This window comes from Pempheris klunzingeri, chromosome 10, assembly GCF_042242105.1.
Source record: "Pempheris klunzingeri isolate RE-2024b chromosome 10, fPemKlu1.hap1, whole genome shotgun sequence".
NCBI lineage: Eukaryota > Metazoa > Chordata > Actinopteri > Acropomatiformes > Pempheridae > Pempheris > Pempheris klunzingeri.
In genome coordinates this window covers 27,020,982-27,048,782 of record NC_092021.1, presented here as the reverse complement: position 1 = coordinate 27,048,782, position 27,801 = coordinate 27,020,982, and the positions used below count along the sequence as shown (strand labels likewise).

General features: G+C 46.7%; 1 protein-coding gene across 1 annotated transcript in view; it reads left to right on the top strand.

Annotated features, from left to right (window-relative positions):
• LOC139208921 (titin-like) overlaps window positions 1–27,801 on the top strand; it is a 210,071-nt gene that overhangs the window by 98,902 nt on the left and 83,368 nt on the right. The window contains exons 64-96 of the mRNA XM_070838698.1: window positions 437–715; window positions 1,220–1,489; window positions 1,585–1,724; window positions 1,832–1,958; window positions 8,526–8,665; window positions 9,038–9,164; window positions 11,602–11,744; window positions 13,811–13,934; window positions 14,304–14,570; window positions 15,117–15,214; window positions 15,354–15,522; window positions 16,066–16,335; window positions 16,678–16,944; window positions 17,564–17,842; window positions 18,159–18,567; window positions 18,651–18,775; window positions 18,865–19,131; window positions 19,773–20,042; window positions 20,793–21,092; window positions 21,678–21,980; window positions 22,141–22,328; window positions 22,788–22,902; window positions 23,125–23,412; window positions 23,558–23,709; window positions 24,399–24,546; window positions 24,687–24,986; window positions 25,148–25,435; window positions 25,527–25,823; window positions 26,146–26,332; window positions 26,435–26,550; window positions 26,639–26,938; window positions 27,175–27,474; window positions 27,565–27,670. Of these exons, the coding sequence (XP_070694799.1) occupies window positions 437–715; window positions 1,220–1,489; window positions 1,585–1,724; window positions 1,832–1,958; window positions 8,526–8,665; window positions 9,038–9,164; window positions 11,602–11,744; window positions 13,811–13,934; window positions 14,304–14,570; window positions 15,117–15,214; window positions 15,354–15,522; window positions 16,066–16,335; window positions 16,678–16,944; window positions 17,564–17,842; window positions 18,159–18,567; window positions 18,651–18,775; window positions 18,865–19,131; window positions 19,773–20,042; window positions 20,793–21,092; window positions 21,678–21,980; window positions 22,141–22,328; window positions 22,788–22,902; window positions 23,125–23,412; window positions 23,558–23,709; window positions 24,399–24,546; window positions 24,687–24,986; window positions 25,148–25,435; window positions 25,527–25,823; window positions 26,146–26,332; window positions 26,435–26,550; window positions 26,639–26,938; window positions 27,175–27,474; window positions 27,565–27,670 (7,159 nt within the window). The remainder of the gene's footprint in view (window positions 1–436; window positions 716–1,219; window positions 1,490–1,584; window positions 1,725–1,831; window positions 1,959–8,525; window positions 8,666–9,037; window positions 9,165–11,601; window positions 11,745–13,810; window positions 13,935–14,303; window positions 14,571–15,116; window positions 15,215–15,353; window positions 15,523–16,065; window positions 16,336–16,677; window positions 16,945–17,563; window positions 17,843–18,158; window positions 18,568–18,650; window positions 18,776–18,864; window positions 19,132–19,772; window positions 20,043–20,792; window positions 21,093–21,677; window positions 21,981–22,140; window positions 22,329–22,787; window positions 22,903–23,124; window positions 23,413–23,557; window positions 23,710–24,398; window positions 24,547–24,686; window positions 24,987–25,147; window positions 25,436–25,526; window positions 25,824–26,145; window positions 26,333–26,434; window positions 26,551–26,638; window positions 26,939–27,174; window positions 27,475–27,564; window positions 27,671–27,801) is intronic.

Sequence of the window (27,801 nt, the reverse complement as noted above, 5' to 3'; positions counted from 1 at the left end):
TCCTTTGGGACAACTGCACCTGATCACAGTAGGTCCACTAAAAGAGCTTGTTTGATCCACTGACAGGCTCAGAGTGTTATTCTAAGTGTGTGACAGCATCATGGAAAGGATCCCTACAGAGAGAGACCTGGAAGATCCTTTTGGTTTAACCACAAACAGCACACACACCAGACTACATTCACTAAAACAGGGATTTTAGAGAACAGGACACAGGAGCTGCTGATCTACTAGTTTGCTTGTGTTATTGTGTGTTACACAAATATTGTGCTGGATTCAAACTAACCCTTTAAATCACCAAACTCAACACATTGACTGACTATTTTAAGGGTTAGTTTGGGTCCAAAAATAGGGCCCAGGTTTAAAAATCCCTTCAGATCTATCTGTTGAAGCATTCACCCATGCCACGTTCGCTCACTGCCCTTTAATCTCGTCACAGAGCTTCCTGTGAAATGGATCAAAGAGCTGGAGGAGGAGACTTCAGCTCTGAAGGGTCAGCCTCTCTATATGACCTGTGAGCTGAACAAAGAGAGAGATGTGGTTTGGAAGAAGAACGGTGAAGTCCTGAAGAAAAAAGCCGGCAAAGTTCAGATCAACATCATTGGTATGCAGCACGCTGTGACCATCCAGAACTCGACCGAGGAGGACGCTGGCACTTACTCCTGCGAGGTGGCCGGCCAGGAGGATGTCAAGACTACAACAAATGTCAAAATCATCGGTAAGCAAAAGACGACATTGTACACAGAAACACACATCAGCAGTGGGGAATGAATACTGGGATACCTCCCAGAGATTCAGGACTCTGCAAACACACTTGACATTCTCTCCCTAAACTTTAAACTGTAGGAATCTTCTTTTAAAAACAAAGGCAGTAAAGATAGTAAGGGTTTTGCACGTTGTTATTGTGGAAAATGTAGAAACTGTAACATTGAAATTTCTTTTGACTTCTTGGCCTTATAACTTTATAATATGTGATATTACTGCAACATGGATATTCAAATATCCCAATTTGTGCTGAAAAATAAAATAAATTCTTTTTCCTCACAGAACTGAACTCATTCACAAGTTTATATATTAAGAGATTCGAAGCTTCATTAAGGGAAAAATGGTTCAGAGGGTTATTGGGCTCGTTGACTAATCACATGAATCCCTAATATTCAGTATATTCATGGTGCACATTGTGAGACCTGGACACTGACTCAGTAATGTTTTACTCCAACAGAAATCATCAAAGATTGGATTGTGAAACCGCTGAGGGACCAGCATGTGAAACCGAAGGCCACCGCTACATTTAAATGCGAGCTCTTCAAGGACACTCCCAACTGGAAGTGGCTCAAAGGAGAGAATGAGATCACTCCGTCTGACAAGGTGGAGATCAAGAAGGATGGAAAGGAACTGATGCTGACCATCAAGAACTGCCAGCCTGATGACGTAGCAGAGTACTCCATGGAGGTGGAAGGACGCACCTACAGCGCCAAGCTAACGCTAGGAGGTTTATCTGTCTACTTGCTCACCTCTCTTAATACTTCACCCATGTTTGTACCATTTGGTTGGTGTTTCTGAGTGCTAATGAAGCCTCTTCCTCAGAGCGGGAAGCTGAGATCCTGAAGCCCCTGGCCAGTGTTGAGGTGGTCGAGAAGGAAGATGCCATGTTTGAGACCGAGATCTCTGAGGAGGACGTTCCTGGGGAATGGAAGCTCAAAGGAGAGGTTTTGACCCGATCCCCGGTAGGACTGGACGGACTTGATTTGTGTCCTCATGCTTGTATTTCTATATTTTTATGGTTATTTTTGCTACTTTTTTATTTATAAATGAACTGTAATTTATTCATCAGACGTGCGACATCCAAATGATGGGTGCGGTGCGTAAGCTCAAGCTGAAAAACTGCCAGCTGGATCAGGCCGGAGAAGTGTCCTACCAGGCCCTGAACGCCATAACCAGCGCAATGCTCAATGTGAAAGGTAAGGAGTACTGCTGGTGTCCGGGACTGGAGTTACTGTACACCGTGATTTTAGTGTATTAGCTGTAGAAATAAAGGCATAAGGTCCGTGGGCAATGAAATAAAGGTTTATGGCATGAACGAGCGGACCTTAGATCTTTATTTGATAGGTTCGACGAGTCATATTCATCACATGCGACATTTTCTGAGACTGTACGCAGCCCACCAAGACGAGATGGGCTTGTGATGCGTGATTCCAACTTTTTCCATTGGTTGAAATGGTGTCCAGTGTTTGTTGTTCTATTATTTGTTGCTCTAATTGTAAACCTGTCTGGTGTTCTGTCGGATTTGACATTATGTGAAAATGCGTGTGGTGATGTCACTCGACAGTACATTCGTACTTCGTCTGTTAAATGTTTTATGTTCTATCTCTGTGCAGTATCATGGCCAGTTTACTAGTTACACCAACATTGTTTTCATCAAATGGGTCACTCCACCAGACGAGGAGCCACAGTGCTGCAGTTTTACCAAAACCTAAAAAAAAAAAAAGATTTCAGTTCAAGTGTTTGACATAAGGAAGAAAAGCAGCAGATGGTTAATTTTCCTCAACAGTCACAAACAGGAGGTAGCTGGTGAAGACTTGATGAAAAGCATGTAGAAAGAAGAAAGAAGACGTTTGATGTCCTGATAAAACCGTCAGACGCTGATTCAAACTGAGCAGGATGACGGACCGGTCCCTCCCCATGAAGAACGCTTGTTACCAACAAGACTGTGTTCCTTGATGACAGTATTTCAGCCTTCATCACACTGAGTCCTTCAGCGCCACACTATCAAACAATCCCAGGAATCCACAGTGGGCTTATTTTGTTGACGTGACCTGAACCATCTGAAGATGTCTCCAGTCTTTACATGTTACTACCCTCTGACCTCCCTGTGGAGTGATTCCATAAAGCAGCACTGAGTGGTACAACCCAGTAATGCTTACGTAAGGGTGTACATGGTAAACTGGCCACTGGAGACTGTTGTGTTGTTGTTGTGTTGTTGATGTTCTGTACCTTGTCTCACCTTTTAACCCAGAAATCGAAATGGACTTTGTTGTCCCGTTGAAGGATGTTTCTGTGCCTGAAAAGAAACAGGCTAAGTTTGAATGCACCATCACGAAGGATGTCGCTAAGGGCATGTGGTATAGAGGTGATGATATCATCACCCCAGACCAAAAGTATGACATTATCGATGATGGAAAGAAGCATATGCTGATTATAAACTGCTGTGAGTTTGACGACGAGGATGAATATACAATTGCGGTTTTGGGCAAAACTTCAACAGCTAGACTCACAGTGGAGGGTAAGTGCTGGACTGCTGTTACTGGACATTAGCAGCAGAAACATGATCACTATTACGACTCCATTCATTGAGTTGGTTGCCTCCCCTTTTGAACTAACTCATATGAATATGCTTTACTGATATAATTTTAGGTATCAGGCTCAAATTTATCTCGCCACTAAAGGACCAAACTGTGAAGGAAGGCAATACGGCTCGGTTCGAGCTGGAGCTCTCTCATGAGGACATCCCCGTCACCTGGTACAAGAACGACGTTAAAATTCATCCAAGCAGAACAGTGATCACTCACGTGGACGGAAAGAAGCATGTGCTAGAAATAAAGGAAGTGACGCTAGATGATACTTGCCAAATTAAGGCTGAGGCCAAAGGAATTCCCTCCATGGCCAACCTGACGGTCATAGGTAAACCACGGATAACTGCCTTTCCTCTTCCTCACCTCCTCTTCCAGTGTCCCTTCTTCTCTCTCCCCACAGCTGTTTGTCCATGTTTGTGTCTGCGTGTCCACAAAAAGTCCTTATTCTGTATTTGTAAGACTTTGTTTTTCCGTGTTACAGGAAAATGTGTCTTCATGTCGTGTCTTTGTGTCCCACGTCTTTCTTGACTTTTCTGTCTTCTTCTTTGTTTGCCTTGAACCATATGTGTGTTGTATATGTGCCACGGAGAGTCACACAAACATTTCCCCATTCCAGAGGGAGATGCGTACTTCACAGTTAAGCTGCAGGACTATACTGCAGTGGAGAAAGACGAGGTGGTTCTAGATTGTGAGCTCAGCAAAGACGTGGATGTCATGTGGTACCACAGTGAGGCTGAGATCAAGCCCTCTAAGATGGTGGCCGTAAAGGCTGAGGGCAAACGCAGAACCCTCGTCATCAAGAAAGTTGGGGACAAAGACAAAGGACAGTATTTATGTGATTGTGGAACAGACAAGACGACAGCGACACTTCACATTGAAGGTAAAGACAGAATTTGTTTTGGTGCTCTTCTCCTTTGAGGCAGCCTCCCCGATCTTGATGCCCCTCTCTAGCTCACCCCTCACCTGCTCCGCCTCCTAACCACACCTCAAGCCCCGTCACGCACTGTTTTTTGCAGTTTGAAGCACCTTTTTTTGCTCACATCACTTCATATTTAACCACTGCCAACAACTTATCACTCCGCCCTCGTGAAAATGGTCGAAGCACACTACAAGAGTTTAAAGTTTCTGGAAAAAGTCTTTCATCGAAGCTATGGTGTATACACCTCTAATATCAGGGGTCAGGGGTAACATCAGTCCTCTCTTGTAGCGTTCTTCCACCATAACTTGTATTTTTTGTTGTTTTGTTTGTCACTCTGTGTGCTCCTGAAGAAGACAGTTCTTCAGGAGGTTTACATGGTTCCTGAAACAGAACCATCACTATCTGAAGTAACAACGCCCTTTAGTCTTCTTCAGTGTCTTTCTGAAGAACTGTAGAACCACAGCTATCTAATAGGTCCAAATAAAAACCAAGCGGCCGCCTCAGAAAATCCTTTTTGGTACCTCTCTTGGTGGTCTTGTAGTCACACAGAAGAAGTTTGTCTTCAGGACTTTCTGTCAGAAAGCCTCCAGACGACAGGATAAAGACCTGGATTCACGTTCCATGTGAAGTCAACGTTGACTTTTTCTATGTTCAGTCCTCACTCAGCTTTTGGTGAGGTTTAGGCAACTAGCAGATTCCTCCTGTGTGAATGATGTGCTTTGAGTGGTCAAAATGACGAGAGAGGTTCTGTACAAATACAGACCGTTTAGTCATTTACTTTTTACACACAGGACACAAAGCAGCTCTCTGACAGAAAAGCCTGAAGACAAAATCTTTCTACATTTTATGGCCAAAATCTCCTCTGCTGGCCCACAGACTTTTACCACCACTGTTAAAGCCAACATTTAGAGCCATGTGGTGGTTTGTTGACCTATAAAAAGGTTGATTTCAGCACAACACAGGAGTTATGAGTCAAATATACCCTGGCAACGTGTCTGTATTTATATATGTTTGTATGTGTATTTATGTTTGTTTTGTTTGAATGTTTAAATGTTTGAGCGTCTTCAGTAAAAGTTGTGTCCACTCTCTTCAATGTCTTCAACGTCAGCTCGCCACATCAAGGTGGTTCGGCCGCTGTATGGCGTTGAGGTGTTTGACGGAGAGACTGCTCGATTTGAGGTTGAGCTAAGTGAGGACGATGTCCACGGTCAGTGGAAGCTCAACGGAGAAGTCCTCAGTCCATCAGCCGTATGTGTCATTAACATACATCCAGATATAATCTTCTTCGTGGTTTGATTCACTTTCATTTTGACTGAACTAAACATGAGTTTCGTTAAGAGTCCTGAGTATCTGCCCTGTCGGGGTTAAGATGCAAAGTATGAGAATGTTTGATCTCTCCTTAGCTAACAAGTGAAAGTGAACAGACCATGTTTTTGCTCTGATTGCTTGAGTCCCCATGTTTTTACTGAAAAGTTTGTCGGCCATCTGCAGGACGTTGAAATCGTGGAGGACGGTGCCAAACACACTCTGGTCTTGTACAACTGCAAAGTGCCTCAAACGGGCGAGGTGGCGTTTACCGCCGCCAACGCCAAGTGCTCTGCTAACCTGAAAGTGAAGGGTGAGCTTTCACTTCTCCACTCTACCTTCTTCCTCAGAGTCTTAATACATTTCCTGAAGCAGAGTGCTCTGCTCAAGGTTTTCTGCTTTGAAAATGAAAATCTTGAGCGTACGGGTTCTTTCTGCTTCACTTGTGAATCTTTTCATTCTTGGGTACAAAAATAACCTAAAAATCATATCGGTTAAAAAATGTAATATTGATTTACATTTATGGATGGTGTGGTAAATTGCTATTGAATGGTGTACACCAACAACATCCTTTTTTCTTATTTGGAACTTCTTATTTGATTTTGGACTCCATATTTTTGACATCTTCGTCAGTGTGGCAGGTCACTGCTGACACCAACTTGCCCAAACAGGACAGATGAGGAGGTTTTTGTTCGCGACACCATTTGCACCATGATGTTAACTCTGTCTGTCTAAACCAACAGAGCTCCCGGTGTCATTCATTACGCCGCTGGCTGACGTGCACGTGTATGAAAAGGATGAGGCGAGATTTGAGCTGGAAATTTCTAGAGAGCCCAAAAGCTACCGTTGGCTGAAGGGACCGCAGGAGCTAATAAGCGATGATAAGTTCGAACTCTTGGTGGAGGGAAAGAGACACACTCTTATTGTAAAATCTGCCAGATACGAAGACGAAGCCAAATACATGTTTGAGGCTGAAGATAAAAGAACATCTGGAAAGTTGATTATCAAAGGTAAACTGAGTCCAACCAGTTCAGTTTTAATAGGTACGAATGGTGTGATGGGTCCATGAGGACATACCTACTTACGTACCTCTGTTGTTGGTCATCACCGTAATAATCTGTTTTGATGTCTCACTATGATATTCCAACCGTGTTACAGCTTCATATTTAATTCTCTACATATGTAATTTCTGTTTGTCAGGTATTCGGCTCGAATTTATCAAGCCGATTAAAGACGTAACTGTGAAGGAACGTGAAACTGCAGAGTTCAGCGTTGAACTCTCTCATGAAAAGATCCCAGTGGTCTGGTACAAAAACGACGTCCGTCTGCACCCCAGCAAGGTGGTGCACATGTCGGTGGATGGAAAAGTCCACACGCTGGCTTTCAAGGAGGTCACCATCGATGACACCTCCATGATCAAAGTCGAGGCCATGAGCAAGACCTCAGAGGCCATGCTCACTGTGCTCGGTTAGTATCATGCTCTAGAAGGATGCAGCTGAATTTCCACACAAAACCTAAAGTGCCAGCGGTGCTATTAGGTCGTGGTCTAAATTCCCAGAAATTACACTGAAGTCATGACCTCAGTGTTGATGACTTTTAGCTTCATTTGCTAACTTGCCCTTCTTTTATACGATTGTCTTTTTGACTGGTTGTCACTGGCTTTGTTGCATGCCTCCCTGCAGAAGGCGACCTGTACTTTACAGTGAAGCTCCAGAACTACACTGCCGTTGAGAAGGACGAGGTGATTTTGTCCTGCGAGCTGAGCAAAGCCGCTGCCGAGGTCAAATGGTTCAAAGACGGTACCGAAATATTCCCCTCCAAGAACATTTTCCTCCAATCAGATGGCAAGAAGCGCACGCTGGTCATCAAGAAGGCAGCGAAGAGCAGCATGGGAGCGTACACCTGCGACTGTGGCACCGACAAAACCACAGCCGACCTGAACATCGAAGGTAATACCTGCGGCGATCCGGCCCCTCCCCCAGACCCCCGGTCAGGACTGCAGAATCAGGCCCCTCCCACCGCCGTTCCTCGAAACCCCACCTCTCTCTGCGCCACTCCTCATCCTCCATCGTCCCGTCGTCTCATTCTGAATGTTTGTGAAACGTTTGTGAGTGTTTGTGGATGATCCAGCCCTGAACGTCCACAGGGATCAGCAGAGCTGTGCAGAAACATTTCTATGAACTCTGACGGAACTAAATGAGACAAATGTCGGTGTCTCTCCTCTCAGACGTCCATAGCAGTGTTCATATACATGTTCTAATATTTGGAAAGGCCTTTATTCATTTGTTGATTTATCACTGCTACCTCTACTAACAATGATTGTAAAATCTTAATAATAACAAAGTCCTAATTCTGGTGTAGAAAAGTGTTGCTAAACAGTTTATTTTACTTTATTGAAGTTTTTGTAGGCGGTTTCTTTAATGAAAGAATCTAATTGTAACAATCGATGAACTTTTTAACATTTACACAATTTAACATCAACACTATGTCACTATGTTCATAATTACTAATAACTACATCAAAACTACTAATACTGAGAATACAATTATTTAAAATAACATGAATTATAGTTTTCTGATTTGAGTAATTCATAAATATCTTGATGAGCATTAATAATTCAGTTGTGATGCTTCATAAGACATTTCTGGAGCATCTGTTGGTGGTGTAGATGTTGACAGGGCTGGGTTATTGTCCACTGTGATTAAATGTCTCCTGCTTTTGCACAAACTGTAAGTCGCTCTGAAAGAGCGTCAGCTGATCGCCCAAACTGTCGCGTCTTCATGTCCATCGTTTGTCCTCCACCTGATCATCAGACCGTGAACTGTCTTTTTCACTGTATACGACAACATGAAACCATTTTGACTCGATGTTCTGTGGATTCCTGAGAGATTCCCGTCAGCTTTACCGTCTGTCTGGTTTGTTCCCTCTAACTTCTTTTTAAACTCCTGCAGAGCGCGACATCAAGGTTACTCGGCCGTTACACAGCGTGGAGGTCACCGAGACCGAGACGGCCAAGTTTGAGACGGAGATTTCAGAGGAGGACCTCCACGGCGTCTGGAAGCTGAAGGGAGAAACACTCCACCCATCTGCTGTAAGATTAAACACACGTTTTTAGTTCTATGAATTATTCCTCTTGCTCCACAGCAGATTTCCTTATTCATCCAGTTCTGTTGACTTTTGAAGCTCCATAAAAATGTTCTCTTGTCTCAAAGTAACGGCAGCATATTAGGGCCTTTGTGGGTAAACAAACAGCCAGGGCAGGGGGCTGAAATTCTGAGAAAAAACTCCTGAAAGAATCCTGAGAGTTTTTGTACTTCATTTATTTATTTATATATATATATATATATAAATACACACACACACACACACACACACACCTACCGTGGCCCTAATACGCTGTGCGATGTTGGATGAAAAGATTCTTTCAGTGAAGTTTGTTTCAAATGTGGATTTTTGCTCGCAGGATGTGGAGATCAAAGAGGAGGGAACCCGACACATGTTGATCCTCTTCAACTGCAGAAAGGACATGGCCGGAAGTGTTGACTTCTCGGCAGCGAATGCCAAATCGTCAGCTCAGCTCAGGGTCAAAGGTGACATAAATAACACTGACATCAATCATAGACAGTTGGGGAAAACAATTGTTGGTAATCGGCTAAAAGTCCCTGAAACTCCTGCTGTTGACAGACGACAGTCTGGTTTCTGTTTGAGTGACGGTGAATGTTTACGCGCACGCTCTCACCTAATTAATCAGGTGTTTGGTCGTGAGAAACGTGAAACCCAGCATCTCCTTCATCCTGACTGGTTGGCTGAGAGGAAAAAAATCACTGACATCACTTGATTACTTGTCTACATGAAACTACAGTCCTCATTGCTTGGCTAAACTCAGTATAAAGACTAGAAACAGTTAGACTGGTGTCTTGGCTGGTCGCTTGGCAGCCTCGTGGTAACAGAAGACACCAAGTTCTTCTGGCACATAACTCTTTATGAAACTACAGGGTTTCCACCTTAAAGTTTAATATGATTTTGAGAGGCCTTAAAATGCATCAGAAAATGTCTTCTATCACCTATTTTTGTTCTGTATTGACAATCAGGAGCGTCACTACAGTCTGGCCCCTTTGGACGAGCTACACCAACATTAAAGCTGAGGCGCTCTAAGCGTTCTTAAAAATGTCTGAAACCATCTTAAATTTAACTTGTTCACCCTGCACACTGAACAAACAAGATATAACATGTTCATCAGTGAGCTTTAGAGGAGCTGGTGGGTGGATTTAGTTACAGTTTCCCCTTGTTTTCCAGTCTTTATGCTAAGCTAAGCTAACCAGCTGCTGGCTGCAGTATCATATTAACTGAACGGACACGTAGTGGAAAGTGAATGTGTCTTCAAAAACGTCAAACTGCTGCTTTAATCTGGTTATAATGAGCAGAATCATTTAGACGTGAACACACAAACAAGTCGTCTGTTCGTCACCAAAAACACAAAACTGTGACATTTATTTGTTTTGTAGCTTATTGAAAATATTGAAAATGTCTTTGTGCTCGCGGTGGTAAAGGATACTGTAGTAATTGATAATGAGCGACATCTCGCCGCCTGCTCCTTGTCTGGTGTCTGTAAGTCAGCAGAGTTCCTTCAGAGGAGAAGAGACAGAAACAGATAGATTCACTGTTTGGATGTAAAGTCAGTGACAAATTCAAAGTTTAATTTCATGTTACAATAAATATCCGAATTTACAGACACTCACAGGTGAATTTCAGGTGAGCTGCTCCAGAAGAAGAGAGTTAATCAGCTGAGATAACGTTCAGCCACACAGGCGTCGTCTTATCAAACAGAGATAAAGTCAGTTCAGTTCATCCCAACCAGCCGACACAAGAAAAACTCGACTGTTACCCAACGTCACGTCGTGTTTCTGTCTGCACCTTTAATTCTAATCTGTTCTACACTGCAACAAATCCTCTGTCTCAACAAGTCCTTCCTTCCTTCCTTCTCATATTTAAGGGCGTTTTTTCATGCAGCTACAACAAAATTCAGACAACATGTTGAAATAAAGTGAGAAGAGACTCTATTCCAGAGCTCTGGTACTGACACAGCTTCACAGGTTGGTTGTTTTAGGATGAATAACAAATACAACACTTAGTGTTTAATTATTTTAATTTGATATTTAATGGAACAGGTAAGAAGCTGAGAGCTTCAGAGTTCAGTCTCAGGAAATCACATCATCAGACAGATTTGTTTGCAGTGTACGAATCATTTGTCTCTCTATGGTCGTCGCCGTGAGAGTTCCCCGTCGCTCTGTGGAGGTAATTCTGGCGCAGCAGATAATGATTGACAGCTCGCTGATGAAACTCACCGTCGGCGCTCAGCTCGCTGTCACTGCCGCTGCCAGACGGCCTTTAACTGGCTGTTAAGGGGTTTTAATTCAGGCATGTGAAGAAGCCTGTTGTAAATAGTTGGTGCGGTTTGTTAATCCAAACAGACTTCCTGGACCGGTTTGGTCTGAGAAACCGAAACCTCCACAGCACCAGCTGCACGTCTGCGTTACAACACTGAGGCGTGATGTCGGCCTCTTCTGTAACGGGACGTTGGGTAACTCCTGCGAGGAGCTCCGCATTCTCCTTTTCCAGGAAAATTGCAGGCAGGTGATTGACAGGAGCAGATTGGCCCCCCCTGATGGATTTGGCAGAGATGGGCTCGCAGCCAATCAGGCCCCTCGGTTATTTTAGAAGCCACATGCCTTATCTAGAGCAAGTCTGCAGTGATTGGCAGGGGGGAGGACGCGACCCCGGCTGTCACTGGTCTCTGCCGGCCGTATACATGTGACGGCAGGTCTATGCTAATGAGCGCGGCCTCCCCATGCAAAGTCCCAGGGCGGCTGGCTTCAGTTGTCCTGAGGGTGTCCAGCGGCCTGCCTTCAGCTCAGCCACACCATGCGGATTAGCCACTGAGGATTAGCCGCTTCTCTCTGGGGATTTTTTGGATCTATTGAACTGTTTCGGGGGGGGGGCTAACCATGTCTTCTCCCCAATCCAAAGCCCGGGTGATCGGCCTGAAGAGGCCGCTGAAGGATGTCACCGTGACCGCCGGAGAGACCGCCACCTTCGAGTGCGAGCTGTCGTATGAAGGCATCGCTGTCGAGTGGTTCCTGGGGGGTACAAAGCTGGAACCAAGCGACAGAGTAAGTCCTGACCGGCCTCTCAGTGTTTCTGTCCCACAGAGGTCCACTTCCTCAACCCCTCCTGACACTAACTGTTGATGTCCAGTGTCAGAGTCCAGGCCCATCCTGGGCCCTGGTACTGGCCCTGGTACTGGCCCTGGTCCTGGCCCTGGTACTGACCCTGGTACTGGCCCTGGTACTGGCCCTGGTCCTGGCCCTGGTACTGACCCTGGTACTGACCCTGGTCCAGGTCCAGGTCCAGGTCCAGGTCCTGGTCCTGGTCCAGGTCCTGGTCCTGGTCCTGGTCCTGGTCCTGGTCCTGGGTGTCCCTCTCCTTTCCCACACAATGCTCCCTGTTGTTTTCCCGGCGCTGCTGCAGCCTGTCTTCATATAAGGGCCTGCTGGTGGAGGTTCAGCATTTCAGCTGAGCATTCGATCCTGGTTTTGAGATAACGCAGGCAGGGAGGCTTTTCTGCCCCGCAAGCGTTTCTGCGGGGTTATTTTTAACAGCTGCAGGCGTTTGAGGCGCTGGGCAGGTGGCAACAGCAGCTATTTGACAGCTTCAGGTTTAAAGTCACACAACTTCAAACTGCAAATGTTTCTGCTGGCCGTCAAATCGTTTTCACGCTGAAATGTGAGTTAAAAAGAGCTTGTGAAGGTTCAGGCCCGGACACGATGTCCAGGCACATCTTAGGATTAGTTTGATCATCAGATGTAACCGGAGAGCTCAGACACTTGATCTCTCTCTGCGCTGTGCAAGGCTGATCTAGTGGATGTTACATGGTGAACATCATGTAACGGTTTCACCAAACTAAAGCCCAAACTAAAGCCTAAAGCCTAAAGCCTAAAGCCCTAACCACTTAGTCTGATATGAAACACGTGTGAGCAGATGAACGTGTGTGATGGTGGTGGGAAGGTCTTTAATTTGGACCTTTTGTTGTGTAGCTGCAGCAGCAGGAAGTGATTTAAGCTGAGATGAATGTTTCTTAATGTTCCCCCTGGTAAACAAGAGTCTCATTAAACCTCCTCTGCTGCCACTTTAAGCTGGAGATTAAAAAGTTTAAACTCAAGAACTAAAACAGGTTTAAAGAAGTGAAACGAGCTTCAAAGCTTCCTGGTTACTAAATAAATAAATACATCTGTTTGTAGCTTCAGTCAAATGTTCTGTTCACATATTTTAGTGAGTTTAAAAGAGGTTATTACATAAAACAGACCCCCCCCCCGAAAGAGGCCAATAAAACAACCTGCCCCCCCCCACACAGATGAAAAAACAAAAGTTAAAGTGAAGAAGAAATCAAAGTTTTTCAGTCAACCAAAATATTACAAAACCAAAACATCACGTCCGTCTGGCTGCTGCTGCAACCACAGACTGAATCTTCTGTTTTAAAGACAAACACATGATGATGAACCTCTGACAGCTCGCTGTGATATACAGTCTGTGGTAAAAGCAGCCGTCAGGTGTCAGAGGGCGTTTAAATCGGGGAGGGAAAGCAGCTGCCTGTGTTCGTTTTTAGCTGTCAGGTCTCAGCTGACGGAGCCTTCGCTCCCTCCTCAGCTCTGAGTCTTCTCAACCTGCCAGACACTGTTTAGGGATGATAAAACACAAAACTGCTGCAGCTCTGTCCTTTGAGCCTCGCAGACAGCGTGCATGGACGATAAAACCCATAATGCACCTGACCCTGAGCACATGATACAGTCCTATAATCCCCAAACCCCAGACAAACTGATGCTGTGTAAGAGCTGATGAAGCCCTGAAGGAGGGACGGACTGACAGCTGAACCTGTCAGGCAGCACTCAGGGTCGGTGAACCGACCACCTTTCAGGCTCAGTTGAACCTGTCAGGCAGTGATGAGGGAAAAAGGCTTTTTTGACCCTGTTAAACCCTTAAAGTGTCTAAATGGATTGTTCATGATAGTAAAACCCCTCAGACTCACTGCCCCTGCGGACTGGTGGTGCTTGGGGAGGGTAAAAGACTGTTGATCCTGACAGACGACGCTCAGCGAGAGTGAAAACCTCCGCTGGCTCATCTGCACACCTGACAGGAGCTGCAGGGGGGAAACCTGCTGACCGACTGACTCTGTTGACAGGTGGTGCTGAAGGAGGAGGGAACAGTCCACAATCTGACGCTGCGGGACGTCCGGCTGGATGAAGCCGGACAAATCAAGGTGATCACCAAAGACTTCCAGACTGAAGCCAACCTCACCGTCAAAGGTGAGTTCCTAGTGGACCAGGACTCTGTGTAAGGAGTGACTTAACAGCAGCGCAGGTTCTTGTTTTTGCCGACCCCCCAGTGGTTTAACCTCTCAGCTGTGATGTACTCTGAGGGGTGTCACTGAGGGGGCGTGGTTACAGGTGAAACTGTCAGACAGAGAGGTAGAGGGCAGCAAAAACACCTTCCAGCCTGGTGTCTCTTAAAACAGCAGATTTCTAATGGAAGTTCTGCATTGGATTTTTCTTAAACAAAGAAAAGAAGCTTTGTAGCAAACAGAGAATAATTATGTTCAAATCAACATGTGACATCATGTTGTTGTAGACTTTAACAACCGTCCTGTGTGTGTGTGTGTGTGTGTGTGTGTTCAGAGCCGCCCGTGGAGTTCACGAAGCCTCTAGAGGACCAGACGGTGGAGGAGGAAGCCACCGCCACGCTGCAGTGTGAAGTTTCCAGAGAGAACGCAGAGGTACGATGGTTCAGGGACGGACAGGACATCCGCAAGACCAAGAAGTACGAGATGATCGTCGACGGCCGCAAGAGGGCGCTGATCATCCACGACTGCACCATGGACGACTCCAGGACCTACAGCTGTGACGCCAAAGAGTTCAAGACCTCCTGTTTCCTCAACGTAGAACGTGAGCACAGTGCTGTGAAAAGGCCTTAGATAAGGGTTTTGTCAATGCTGTTAAGTAGGAACCTTCATAACACTTAAAGACGTCCCCGTTACCCCATCAGAGTTACAGGTAAACCCCTTAATAGACTTAAAGTTAAAGGATCATTTGAGTTAAGGCCTTTGTGAGACTTAAGAAATCAATCAGAGAAGCTCATGTTTAAGTTAAGAGACTTTAAATGTTGGAGTTAAGAGATCCTTAAAAACAAAATCCCTCATTAAGGGACGCTTTATAAAACTTTAAGTTAAGGAAGTTAAGAGAATCCCTTATCAGACTTAAGGGACTTTGTCTCAGCAGTCAGGGGAGCTCTGATTGGGTGTTTTAAGGGACTCAGTTAAGGGACTCAGTTAAGGGACTCAGTTAAGGGACTCTGTTAAGGGACTCAGTTAAGGGACTCTGTTGAGGGACTCTGTTAAGGGACTCTGTTGAGGGACTCAGTTAAGGGACTCTGTTAAGGGACTCTGTTAAGGGACTTTGAGGGGTCCTGATTGGCTGGCCGTGTGTCCACAGCTCCACATGTCGAGTTCCAGAAGCCGCTCCATGACGTGGAGGTCCGAGAGAAGGAGTCAGCTCGGTTTGAGTGTGAAGTGTCCAGAGAGGACGTCAAGGTGAGATCACCTGTCTGTCTGTCTGTCTGTCTGTGTCTCTGTCTGCCTGTCTGTCTCTGACTGTCTGTCTGTCTGTCTCTGACTGCCTGTCTGTGTCTCTGCCTGCCTGTCTGTCTCTGACTGTCTGTCTGTCCCTCAGGTGCGCTGGTTTAAAGATGGCAGTGAGATCAGGAAGGGGAAGAAGTATGAGATCATCTCTCAGGGTCGTCAGCACGTCCTCATCGTCCACAAGTCGGTGTTTGACGACGAGGCCGAGTACGAGTGTGACGCCAAGACCTCCAAGTCCTCCGGCATGCTCACCGTCGTCGGTGAGAGACCCTCACACTCCTCCTCCTGCTCCTCCTCCTGCTGTTTCTCCTCATCCTGCTCCTCCTCCTCCTCCTCCTCCTCCTGTTTCTCCTGCTCCTCCTCCTGCTCCTCCTCCTCCTGCTCCTCCTCCTGTTTCTCCTGCTCCTCCTCCTGCTGTTTCTCCTCCTCCTCCTCCTGTTTCTCCTCATCCTCTTCATCCTCCTCCTCCTCCACCAAAAACACCTTTCAGTCTGGTTTCTCTTAAAACAGCAGATTTCTAATGGAAGTTCTGCATTGTGGAATAATAATGTTGTGATCAGTATGTTATTACAGTAACAATGACCATAAAGCAGCTTGGTTCCTCTGTTGATCACAGCACACAGTTTGCTCTCTGTAGTGTGTGAGTGACATTCGAGGTATAAAACTAAAAAGGATTAAGGATGAAATTAAAAACAGATATAATTTGTGTGTATAAAGACAGACAGGCGACACAGAGGTCATCTAGAAAAGAGGTGCCTCCACCGCCTAAATCTTTGTTTGTCCGTCCGTCTGTCTGGTTGCAGAGGAGGAGACCAGGTTCACCAAGAACCTGTCCAGCGTGGAGGGGACGGAGACGGACAGCGTGAAGCTCATCTGTGAGATCTCCAAGCCCAGCGCCGACGTGAGCTGGTACCGCGGAGACGAGGAGCTGCCGGAGGGCGGCCGCTACGAGCACATCGTGGACGGGAAGAGGAGGATCCTCCTCATCCAGGACCTGAAGATGGCCGACGCCGGAGAGTACAACTGCCGGCTGAGTCCGAGCATCAAGACGGTCGGAAACCTCAAGATCAACGGTAGGAAAGGAGAAAATAAAGTGAAGTAACGGTGTGACGGGTTCAGTGTCCGATGACCTCTGACCTCTGGAGGCTTCGGTTCACCTGAACAGAACCATCAAACTCAGCAGAGACGATGTTTTTTACCATAAATTTAAAACTTTAATGTTGGAAATTCAGACATTTTTATACATTTTTTATATATAAAAATATAAATGTATATATTTATATTTTTATATTATATTTTAAACTCTTTAATCTCTTCAGATTTTTTCAGGCACATTTCTGATGTCAGAGAATATTAAAGTTTTTGTCTTTTGTTGTATTTACCCTGAACTCTCTGTGGCGCCCCCTGTGCTTCAGAACTGGCGGCAGAGTTCCTCTCCAGGCCTCAGAGCCAGGAGACGGTGGAGGGCGAGAAGGCCGAGTTCACCTGCTCCGTCTCCAAGGAAACCTACGAGGTGAAATGGCTGAGAGACGGCCAGGAGCTGCAGGCGGGAGACAAATACCAGATGGTCAGCGACGGAAAGAGACGAACTCTGGTCATCAAGACGTGCGAGCTGAAGGACGAGGGCGGATACGTGGTGATGATCGGAGCGACCAGAGCGAGCGCCGACCTCACGGTGCTCGGTGAGAGAAACTAAACTGTCCTAAAACGTCCTCCTGGTTTATTCAGCAAAGATCAATAATCAGACACAATGCTAGAAAAGAAAAAGTCACATTTTGACTTTAACAAAAGATAAAAACTCCTTTTTAAGGGTTTAAAAGAAAAGTAAAACTCTGTTTGTCAGATATTTTTTATTTTATTCTATTTTTTTATTTCATTAAAGGAAATTAAAGTAAATTAAAATTACATTTTCTCCATATTTTTTCTTAGTTAGTTCACCAACCAGCTAACTTTAGTTTTCTCTTTATTGTAACTTATTTATAGTTCTATTTATTGGGTTTTCTTTAAATAATAATTAACTTAAAATCCAAATTAAGCCAAAACATTACAGAAAATTTATTAATTTATTTGTTTAGGATGTTTTTTTAATAAACGTTTCTCCATTATTTTGTTATTTATTCATTATTTTCATTATTATTTTATTTATTATATTTTTATCAGTTCATCTTCTTACATCAGTTTAACTTTTTACTTTCCTGCCGACTAACTTTTTATTTATTGAATGTTTTACTGATGAATCGGTGAACTCACCTCCCTGCTGATAAAAACATCGTCCGTGTCTCCGGTGTTTTTCTCCGGCAGAGAGGCTGAAGGTCATCACGCCGCTGAAGGACACGGAGGCCAAAGAAGGTCAGGAGATCGTCCTGAACTGTGAGGTGAACACAGAGGGCGCCAAGGCCAAGTGGCTGAAGAACGAGGAGACGATGTTCGAGAGCAGCAAGTACGTGATGGTCCAGAGAGACAACGTGTTCTCCCTGAGGATCAGAGACGCCCAGAAGGGAGACGAAGCCAACTACAGCATCAGCCTGACCAATCAGAGAGGAGAACAGGCCAAGAGCGCCTGCAACCTCACCGTCAAAGGTCAGTGACTCACAGTGACGTCTGTTAGCGACGGGTTCAGGTGTTCACAGGTACGATATTAGAAGAGGCATTCAAAGTGGCTTTAAAGGATAAATTCATTTACTGAAGTAAGAAATAAAAGAAATCCTCATCCTGGTGTGTGAGTGACTGGTAGGTAGTAAAAGTGTTGGAACTGGTCCAGTAGATCACCTCAGAATGAGTGTCCTGTAAAATGAGAGTTTAATGTGCCAACAGAAGTAAAGCAGTCTGTAGTTCAGTCAGACTGGGAACACTTTAGTCTGACTGTGTCTCTGCTGTGATGCTTTGTGTGGCTCAGAGGAGAGTCTGAGGATCGTGGTTCCTCTGGAGGACATCGACACTCAGGAGAAGAAGACCGTCAGCTTCTCCTGTAAAGTCAACAGACCCAACGCCAAAGTGAAGTGGATGAAGGGCGGCGTGGAAGTCGCCCTCAACAAACGCATCGTCTACAGAGTGGACAAGGACAAGCACACGCTCACCATCAAAGACTGCACGCTGGCCGACGAGGGCGAGTACGTCGCCGTGGCAGGAGACGACAAGTCCACGGCGGAGCTGATCATCAGCGAGGCGCCTACGGACTTCTCCATGCAGCTGAAGGACCAGACCATCACCGAGTTCGAGGACGCAGAGTTCACCTGCAAGCTGACCAAAGAGAAAGCCGACGTGAAGTGGTACAGGAACGGACGGGAGATCAGAGAAGGACCCAGGTCGGTCTCCACTCGTCAGCCAGATGCTGACTGTTGGTCCTGGAGAGGTTTCCCTTTAATAACTTCTGTTATTTATCTTCCAGATACACGTGTGAGAAAGAAGGAAAGATGTGCACGCTGAGAATCAAGGAGTGCCGACCGGACGATGAGTGCGAGTACGCCTGCGGCGTGGACGAGAAGAGGTCCAGAGCGCGGCTGTTTGTTGAAGGTGAGCTTCCTCGTCGTGTCTTCAGTAGAAACTGTTCTGCTCCCGCTTGTCCTGGATGTCCTCCTCACGACTGTCCTCCCGTCCCACAGAGACCCCGGTGGAGATCATCAGACCGCCACAGGACGTGTTTGAACCTCCGGGCACGGACGTCGTGTTCGAGGTGGAGCTCAACAAGGACCGGGTGGAGGTGAAGTGGCTGAGGAACAACATGACGGTCGTCCAGGGAGACAAATACCAGATGATGAGCGAAGGGAAGGTCCACAGGCTGCAGGTCTGTGAGATCAGACCCCGGGACCAGGGCGAGTACCGGATGATCGTGAAGGACAAAGACGCCAAGGCCAAGCTGGAGCTGGCGGGTAAGACGGGGATCAGGTCCGAGGTTCTGCCTCCGAAAACAGGATGGAAACAGGAAGGACTTCCTGAAGTCATTTCCTGCACTTTTAAATTCATCTGGAGAATAAAAGATGTTGACTTTAGTTATTAATGGATCTTTAACACACTCAGTAAAGTCACACGTAGTTTCCTTCATAACTGATGTTATCGTCTCTCATGTGGTTTTAGGACGATATTAAAGGAGCAGTCTGTGGGATTTAGGAGGATCTATGAGCAGGAACATACTATTAATGATAGGGAGCAGCTTTCTACAGGAGCCCAGAACGGACAAACTGGAGCTGTCATGGTGGCAGCTTGGTGCTGACAAATAGAGGATCAAAGCTATTATTTAGCACAAGAAAAAGCAAATTAGGGCTGATCCTCGCGGGCCACCGTAGCTTCTCCTACACACCTGGAAGTGAGGGGTTGAGCCGAGAGGGATTCAGCTGGTCGTAATCTGCCACCTCACCACTAGATGGCACTAAATCTTACAGACTGCACCTTTAACTGTGAATAAAAATGTAGGAGTTCTCGCGCTGTGAAGATTTTAGCTGGACTCGAGGTCTAATTAAGTCCAGGATTGTTTCATACACGAGGGTTCAGTCTGGGTCTCCTTCTCCTCCAGCTGTGCCTCAGATAAAGACCACAGACCAGAGCTACGTCACCGACGCCAGGAAGCCCATCGTCATGGCCGTCCCCTACAGCGCCTACCCGAAGGCCGAGGCCGACTGGCTCTACAACAACCTGAGTCTGCCCAGAGACAACATCCACACGTCGGCCGACCGCACAGAGTACCGGCTGAAGGACCCCATGAAGTCCGACGAGGGCCGCTACAAGATCATCATCAAGAACAAGCACGGACAAGGAGAAGCCTTCATCAACCTGGAGGTCATCGGTGAGTCCTCTGAGCAGGAAGCTGAAACTGTGTGCCGCCCTCACGGGTTAACTAGCAGAGATCACTTTAACCAGCTGACATCACCATCAGTCTTATTTTAGTCATATGCAAATGAGTCATTATCTAATTGAATATTATTTTCAGACATTTTCACACCACAAATCTGAACATTTGATATATTAGCTTCATGCTTTTTGGGAAAAAATGTCCCATAAATCAGGCTGTGAATTATATCTGACCGACCCCGTTTAAAACCTTCAGATTACAGAGAGGAATAAGAGTTTGGTGTCTCTACGATGAGTGTCTCTATAATGAAGTGAATATTTATTACATTAGCGAGGAGCAGCCTGAGGCACCAGCTGTGTTAGCTCAGCTCTCTCCTCCCGGGGTCATCGCCTCTCCTGCGAGTGGACGGAGGCTGTTGTGGGCAGCGATCGACCCAAAGTCTGCTTTCATCTAAACATTTGTGTGTCAAATGTGTAATTCTACCATAAATATACATTTCAGCAGTAAAGGCAAAAAAGTTCGCTGCAAACAACAAAGTAGTGAAGTTTGAACGAGCTCCGTCCCCGCTGGCGTAGAAGAAGAGGAACATCTCCAGTCTGAAACGTTGTAAACAAGAGAGCAGCTTGTAACAAACCAAAATGGAAGAAGGCAGAGAAATGGACTGTGGGTTGTTGTTGGAAGAACCATCACTTATTTTACTGAAGCTTAAAAGTCCTCATATTGGTCATGTTTTCTCTTTTCTAGACGTCCCTGGACCTGTGAAGAACCTGCAGGTGATCGACACCGCTGACGGTGAGGTCAGCCTGGCGTGGGAGGAGCCAGAGAGCGACGGCGGCAGCAAGGTCATTGGCTACGTGGTGGAGAGACGCGACGTGAAGCGTAAGACGTGGACGCTGGCCACCGACCACGCAGACAGTCCTGAGTACACGGTGACCGGCCTCCAGAAGGACTCCATGTACCTGTTCAGGGTCTGCGCCCGAAACCGTGTCGGCAGCGGACCAAACGTCGATACCGACAAACCCGTCCAGGCCAAGAACAAGTTTGGTAAGAATCACCGTAGCAGGAGGGACAGAAGATAAGGGCGACTTGTTTGGGAGCTCCGTGGGCTGAGAGTTTTAATCCAGGTTCATGGTTAGTTCATGTCCAGAGGACCAGGCAGCACCTGATGGGGCAACACAAAGAAACAGAGCTATAAAAGAACTTTGATCATTTCTGTGTTCAATCATTTCTTACAAGTCAAAATTACAGTTCGACACCTTTAAAGACACCTTTTAACAAATAAATACACACACGGCTGAAATCAAAAGCTCTCACAAAGGCTGAAGACATAAAACATACAGTTTAATATCCAACTTATCGCTAGTTGCCTTAAATTAGCAGTTTTCCTGTGGGAGTTCTGCATTGCAGCCGTGAAGCTAGTGGGGGCTGTTTAGTGACAATAAAATACTGATACAATAATACTGACGCTTCAGTTTAGTTAGACCAGACCTGATGTGAGCTCATTAACTAATTGATTAAGATTTAAAGGCAGCGGAAGCATCTCCACCGCTCTGCCTTAACGTGGTGACTTCATACGTGATGAACTTCTCTCTGGGCACTGAACTGTCCTCGTCGATTGTTTCTCACCAGACGTTCCTGAAGCTCCTCTGAACGTCATCATCGGAAACGTCACCAAGTTCGGCTGCACCGTCTCCTGGGAGCCTCCGGAGTCCGACGGCGGCTCTCCCATCACCTCTTACATCATCGAGCTGCGCGACAGGACGTCGGTGAAGTGGTCTCCGGTCCAGGTGACCAAAGCCGACGAGCTCAGCGCCATCATCAACGACGTCATCGAGAACAAAGAGTACATCTTCAGGGTCAAAGCCGAGAACAAAGCCGGAGTGGGAAAGCCCAGCGCCGCCTCACAGCCCGTCAAGATCATGGACCCCATCGGTAAGTTTGTCCTCGGGGGGGTTTTAGTCCTGCAGCCAACTGAGACCCAGAAACAGCCACGAAACCAGACATAAAACATCCTGAATGCAGCTCCATATAAGATCAGTATCGTCTCGGCTCCTGTGGTGATATTTGTGGTTTTTGGTCCCGCCCCCTGCAGAGCGCCCCAGTCCCCCTCTGAACGTGGTCTGGCAAGACCAGAACAAGAACTCGGTGCAGCTCAGCTGGGAGACTCCTCTGAGGAACGGCGGCAGCATGATCACCGGCTACATCATCGAGCGCTGCGAGGACGGCACCAACAAGTGGCTCCGCTGCAACGCCCGCCTCTGCCCCGACCTCTTCTACAAGGTACCGATACAGACACCTGAACTAAGTGACCATTTCAGGTTATACCATCTGTTTTTAAACGTTGTGCAGATGTTCAGCGTATAAAAACAGCTTCACTGTAGATTCCACCAGAGGCCTCACAGGAAAAGCCCCTCCTCTGCTTCACAATAAAAGCCCTCCAGTGGCTGCTTTGTCGAACTCCTTGAAAATGAGATATCATGACATTTTGTAGTAAAACCCTTCACAGAATCTCTGAAATCAAGACATGAAAAGCAGGAGTGTGTGATGGCAGGAGGCTGCAGCAATTTTATTTTATTTTATTTTAAACAAGAGTGTTGAGAATGGTCCCTTTAAAAAGATTAAATGGCTCCTTCAAAATAAAATCGCCGCTCAAAAATTACATTCTGTTTCTGCAACCATAGTCAGATCTAAAATTCACTCTGACTTAACCTTTACTTAAACCTTAACATTTTATTTCAGGTGTCGGGACTAAAATACGGAACCAAGTACAACTACAGAGTGTTTGCTGAAAACGCCGCCGGAGTGTCAGACCCGTCAAACACCATCGGACCCCTGCTGGCCGACGACCCACACTGTGAGACAAACTCTTTAACATGTTAAATCAATTTAATTTAATGTTTTTGTAGCAGTTACAATTGACTGAGTTACATCACGTTGTTTTAAAGTAGCACATTACCTGACCGTTGATTAACTTCTTCCTTCATTCAAAGTAAAAGCCCTTTTCTGTCGAACAGGTTATTATAATTATAAGTTATTATAAATTCACCGATTCAGTTCCCATCTGTCTCCTCTCCAGTCGCTCCGACCTTCGACCTCAGTGCTTTCAAAGACGGCCTGGAGGTGATCGTCCCTCAGCCTCTCACCATCAGAGTCCCCATCACTGGATACCCCGTCCCTGTGGCCAAGTGGACCTACGGAGAGAAGGAGCTGACCACCGCTGACGAGCGCATCACCATGACGACCAAGTCCACCTTCACAGAACTGATCGTCATGCCTAGCGTCCGCCCGGACAAAGGCACCTACACCCTGCAGCTGGAGAACGACGTCACGTCCATGTCTGGAGATATCGAAGTCAGCGTCATCGGTACGTCGTGAAGAACTGTTTTCTAACCCAGAACAGATCTGAGATCATTGAACCAGTTTGAGAGAAAAATTAAGTCAAAAGAGTCAAAACTGCTTCCATCGTGTTCAAATTTCAGTACCCTCATGTTTCTGTTTGTGTCCTCCAGCGGCGCCCAGCGCTCCCAAGGACTTCAAGGTCCTGGAGGTGACCCGGCAGCACGTCCACCTGAGCTGGGAGGCTCCAGAGCACGACGGAGGAAGTCCTCTGACCGGCTACCAGGTGGAGAAACGGGACGTGTCCCGCAAGACCTGGGTCAAGGTACGACAAGAGATCTGCATCCCACAGCGTGTTCCTAAGCCGATGATTCCAGTTCACGTTCTTCTCATCAGCTTTCCTCTGTGTTTTCATATTTATGTGATCACCACATTTGGACAAACTGTGCTGTCACTAAACTTAATATGACTTTAATATTAGCACTTATACCACTTTTAAGACCTGAGTACCTTGTACTTGTGTATTTGGATATTTGTATCTTGATATCGTCACTTCTGATGTTTCTGTTACGGGCTACGGGTGTAAATTAGCATTCTTGCTAACAATGCACCATCTTCATTAACATGCTCCGCCCCTTTCAAATAAACAAATGAATAAAATAGAATAAAATATGTCTGAAATGTAAAAATGAGTGAGAGGAACAAACTTAGGCTCCTTTTATTCAAGTATCGGAGAAAAGTGAATCTTTCGAACATGTACGAGTTGAACGAGTTGTACAAAAGCCAACAAAAACAGTGTGGTTAAGGATGAAAGTGTGAGGCCCACTGTGTATTAGTTCACAATGCTCATTGTCATTTACTAATTAAGGTTAACCTTAATTTAATTTATATTAAGGTGGAAATAAAGTACAACCAGACTTCCCGGCTGTTGGTTGTCCTGCACATAGTGAAATCTCTTTAGGTAAAACAACAATAAGGAAGTCTTTGACCTGAACTCTCTGTTGTGTCCCTCAGGTGATCACAGGTATCCAGGATCAGGAGTTCACAGTCACTGACGTGGTTGAAGGGAAGGAGTATCTGTTCAGAGTCACCGCCTGCAACAAGTGTGGACCAGGAGAGCCGGCGTACATCGACGAGCCCGTCAACGTCTCCTCTCCTGCCAGTGAGTCAGACTTCAAAATGTCTCAGATGAACGAAACTGTAAATTAATGAGTCTTCAATGAAAATTATGCAAATTAAAAGTTAAAAAGCGTCTTAAAGTCTTACGGCTCTTTCTCACCCATCCGTCTTATCTCCTTCCAGCCATCCCCGACCCTCCGGAGAACCTGAGGTGGAGAGACAAGTCCGCCAGCGGCATTTTCCTGACCTGGGAGCCACCGAAGTACGACGGAGGCACCGGCATCCGAGGCTACAACGTGGAACGCTGCCAGAGAGGAACCGATAAGTGGGAGCCCTGTGGGGACATGGTGCCCGAGCTGAAGTGCCAGGTGACGGGTTTGATCGAGGGCCAGTGGTACTCCTACAGAGTCCGAGCCCTGAACCGACTGGGAGCCAGCCGACCCTGCAAGGCCACCGACGAGATCCAGGCCGTTGATCCTAAAGGTACCCAGAATGTCTCGGTGATAGAGACCTTTATCGTGATTATAATATGAGTCACAGTCCAAATTTACCTGAAGTCGAGGAGAACAAAAAAAAACGTGTGCCGATATTCATGTTTTTGTTGTAACCCTCTGACTGACCCCTTGTCCTTATTATTAATGCAGAGGCTCCAGAGATCCAGCTGGACGCCAAGCTGCTGGCGGGTCTGACCGCCAAGGCCGGCAGCAAGATCGAACTCCCCGCCGAGGTGACGGGTAAGCCCGAACCCCGCGTTAAGTGGACCAAGGCCGACCTGGTCCTCAAACCAGACGACAGGGTGTCCATCGACACCAAGCCGGGACAGTCCACCGTCACCATCGCCAAGACCCAAAGAGACGACAGCTCCACCTACATCATAGAGGCCACCAACAGCAGCGGCCGCGCCACCGCCACCGTCGACGTCAACATTCTCGGTAAGATCAGCTGACAACCGGATAAAGAAGGCTTTCATTCTGACTTTCTCAGTTTCTGGTTAATTAATATAAACATACTTTCCTCACACAGATAAGCCCGGTCCTCCGGCTGCCTTTGACATCTCTGAGATCACCAACGAGTCCTGCTTCCTGGCCTGGAACCCTCCGCGCGATGACGGCGGCTCCAGAGTCACCAACTACATTGTTGAGCGCCGAACCGCCGAGAGCGAGATCTGGCACCGCCTGTCCTCCACAGTTAAACAGACCACGTACAAAGCTGTAGGTCTGGTCAAGTTCAAGGAGTACATCTTCAGAGTCTTCGCTGAGAACCAGTTTGGTATTGGCCCCGCGGCCGAACACCCATCCATCATCGCCAGATACCCCTTCGGTAGGTCGCCTGACCATGGGACTGAGGTTTATCACATGAGTTTGTATTTGTCAAGGAAGTTTTGGTAAATATGAAGCTACAGCCGGCAGCTCAGAAGCCAGCAGGAAAAGCTACCATGGTGGACAAAGATGGAGCCACATTAAATAAGTCAAGTCCCATTTCTTCGGGTCTGTTAGGCTCCGGCCCACATGTTGTATTTTAATGGCTCGATCTGTCTGAAGTTACTTAGGTTTCTTCGTTAGATGCATTTTTTGGTAAGAAGTGACCCATCACATGGTTTGGGTCAATGGGACTAACTTCACCCCTCCTGCTTTGTCCTCAGACACTCCTGGAGCTCCTTACAAGCTGGAGGCTTCGGACATCGCCAAGGACTCCGTGACTCTGAACTGGTACGAGCCCGATGAGGATGGAGGAAGCCCCATCACTGGATACTGGGTGGAGCGATACGAGCCTGACCACGACAAGTGGATGAGATGCAACAAGCTGCCCATCAAAGACACAAACTTCAGGTGAGCACAGCTGCTCTACCAGCAGGTGTCTGAAACACTTGTTTTACGCTGTGCTTCTTTGTTGGACTTCATTGTGCTGATGTGACGTGTTTTCCTCTGCAGAGTCAAAGGTCTTCCCACCAGGAAGAAGTACAAGTTCAGAGTTCTGGCTGAGAATCTGGCTGGAACTGGAAAACCCAGCAAGGAGACGGACCCGATCCTCATCAAAGATCCTATTGGTACAAAAAGAATTTACCAGCTTATGTTAGTTTGAGCATCTAAAATCCTGTCAGAGCATTAAAAGACACCGTGGTTTAACTCTTTTAGATCCTCCATGGCCTCCCGGTAAGCCCACGGTGAAGGATGTGGCCAAGACTTCCTGCTTCCTGATGTGGACCAAACCAGAGCACGACGGCGGAGCAAAGATCGACAGCTACATCATTGAGATGCTGAAGAGCGGCACCATGGACTGGATCCGCGTGGCGGAGAACATCAACATCCTGGAGCACTTCCTGAAGGGTCTGATGGAGAAGCAGGAGTACTCATTCAGGGTCCGAGCCGTTAACATCGCCGGAGAGAGCGAACCCAGCGAGCCCAGTGACCCAGTGCTCTGCAAAGAGAGGCTCAGTAAGAAAAACTTTTACTTAGGATGTTTTCACACCTGAGCTTCTTAGTCTTTGCTCCTTCTCTTGGTGCGACTTTGGGGAGTTGTGAACATAGTAATGGTACTGGGAGGCGCCCAAAACAACCACACTGAGACCCGTTAGAGGAGGTGGTCCAGGCTGAAAGCTGACAAAACCTCTAGAGCACTAGATGGAAACATGAGACACACGGCAGGAAATCTTTGTTTTTTTCCTCCCCAGATCCTCCTTCGGCTCCTCGCTGGTTGGAGGTCATTAACATCAGCAAGAGCAGCGCTGAGCTGAAGTGGACGGTACCAGAGCGCGACGGAGGCTCAAAAATCACCAACTACGTGGTTGAGAAGCGTGACGTCAGGCGTAAAGGCTGGCAGGCCGTCGACACCACGATCAAGGAGCTGAAGTACACAGTGAAGCCGCTCAATGAAGGGTCGCTCTACGTGTTCCGCGTCGCTGCTGAGAACGCCGTGGGCGTCGGACCGTTCTGTGAGATGGAGGACTCAGTGCTGGCCAAAGACACTTTCAGTGAGTTGGACAGTATTTTTATTGATCTATAGATGAATTATTTTAATCTGCTCTGTCGATGAAGGATAACGAGGCTGGTTATTTTTACAGCCACTCCTGGGCCACCATACGGCCTCAGTGTCGATGGTGTGACCAAAAGATACGTGGACCTTTACTGGGAGGCACCTAAAAACGATGGTGGCAGACCCATCCTCAGGTAGGGTTTCTTCCCCCTAAATCTTTACTAGTAAGAGACTTTCACCACTAAAGTGACAGACAGATTTTTCAGTGTTTCCCAGTGGTGTTATTGTTTGTGTTGGTTTGAATCCTCTCTATCTAGTGCACGCC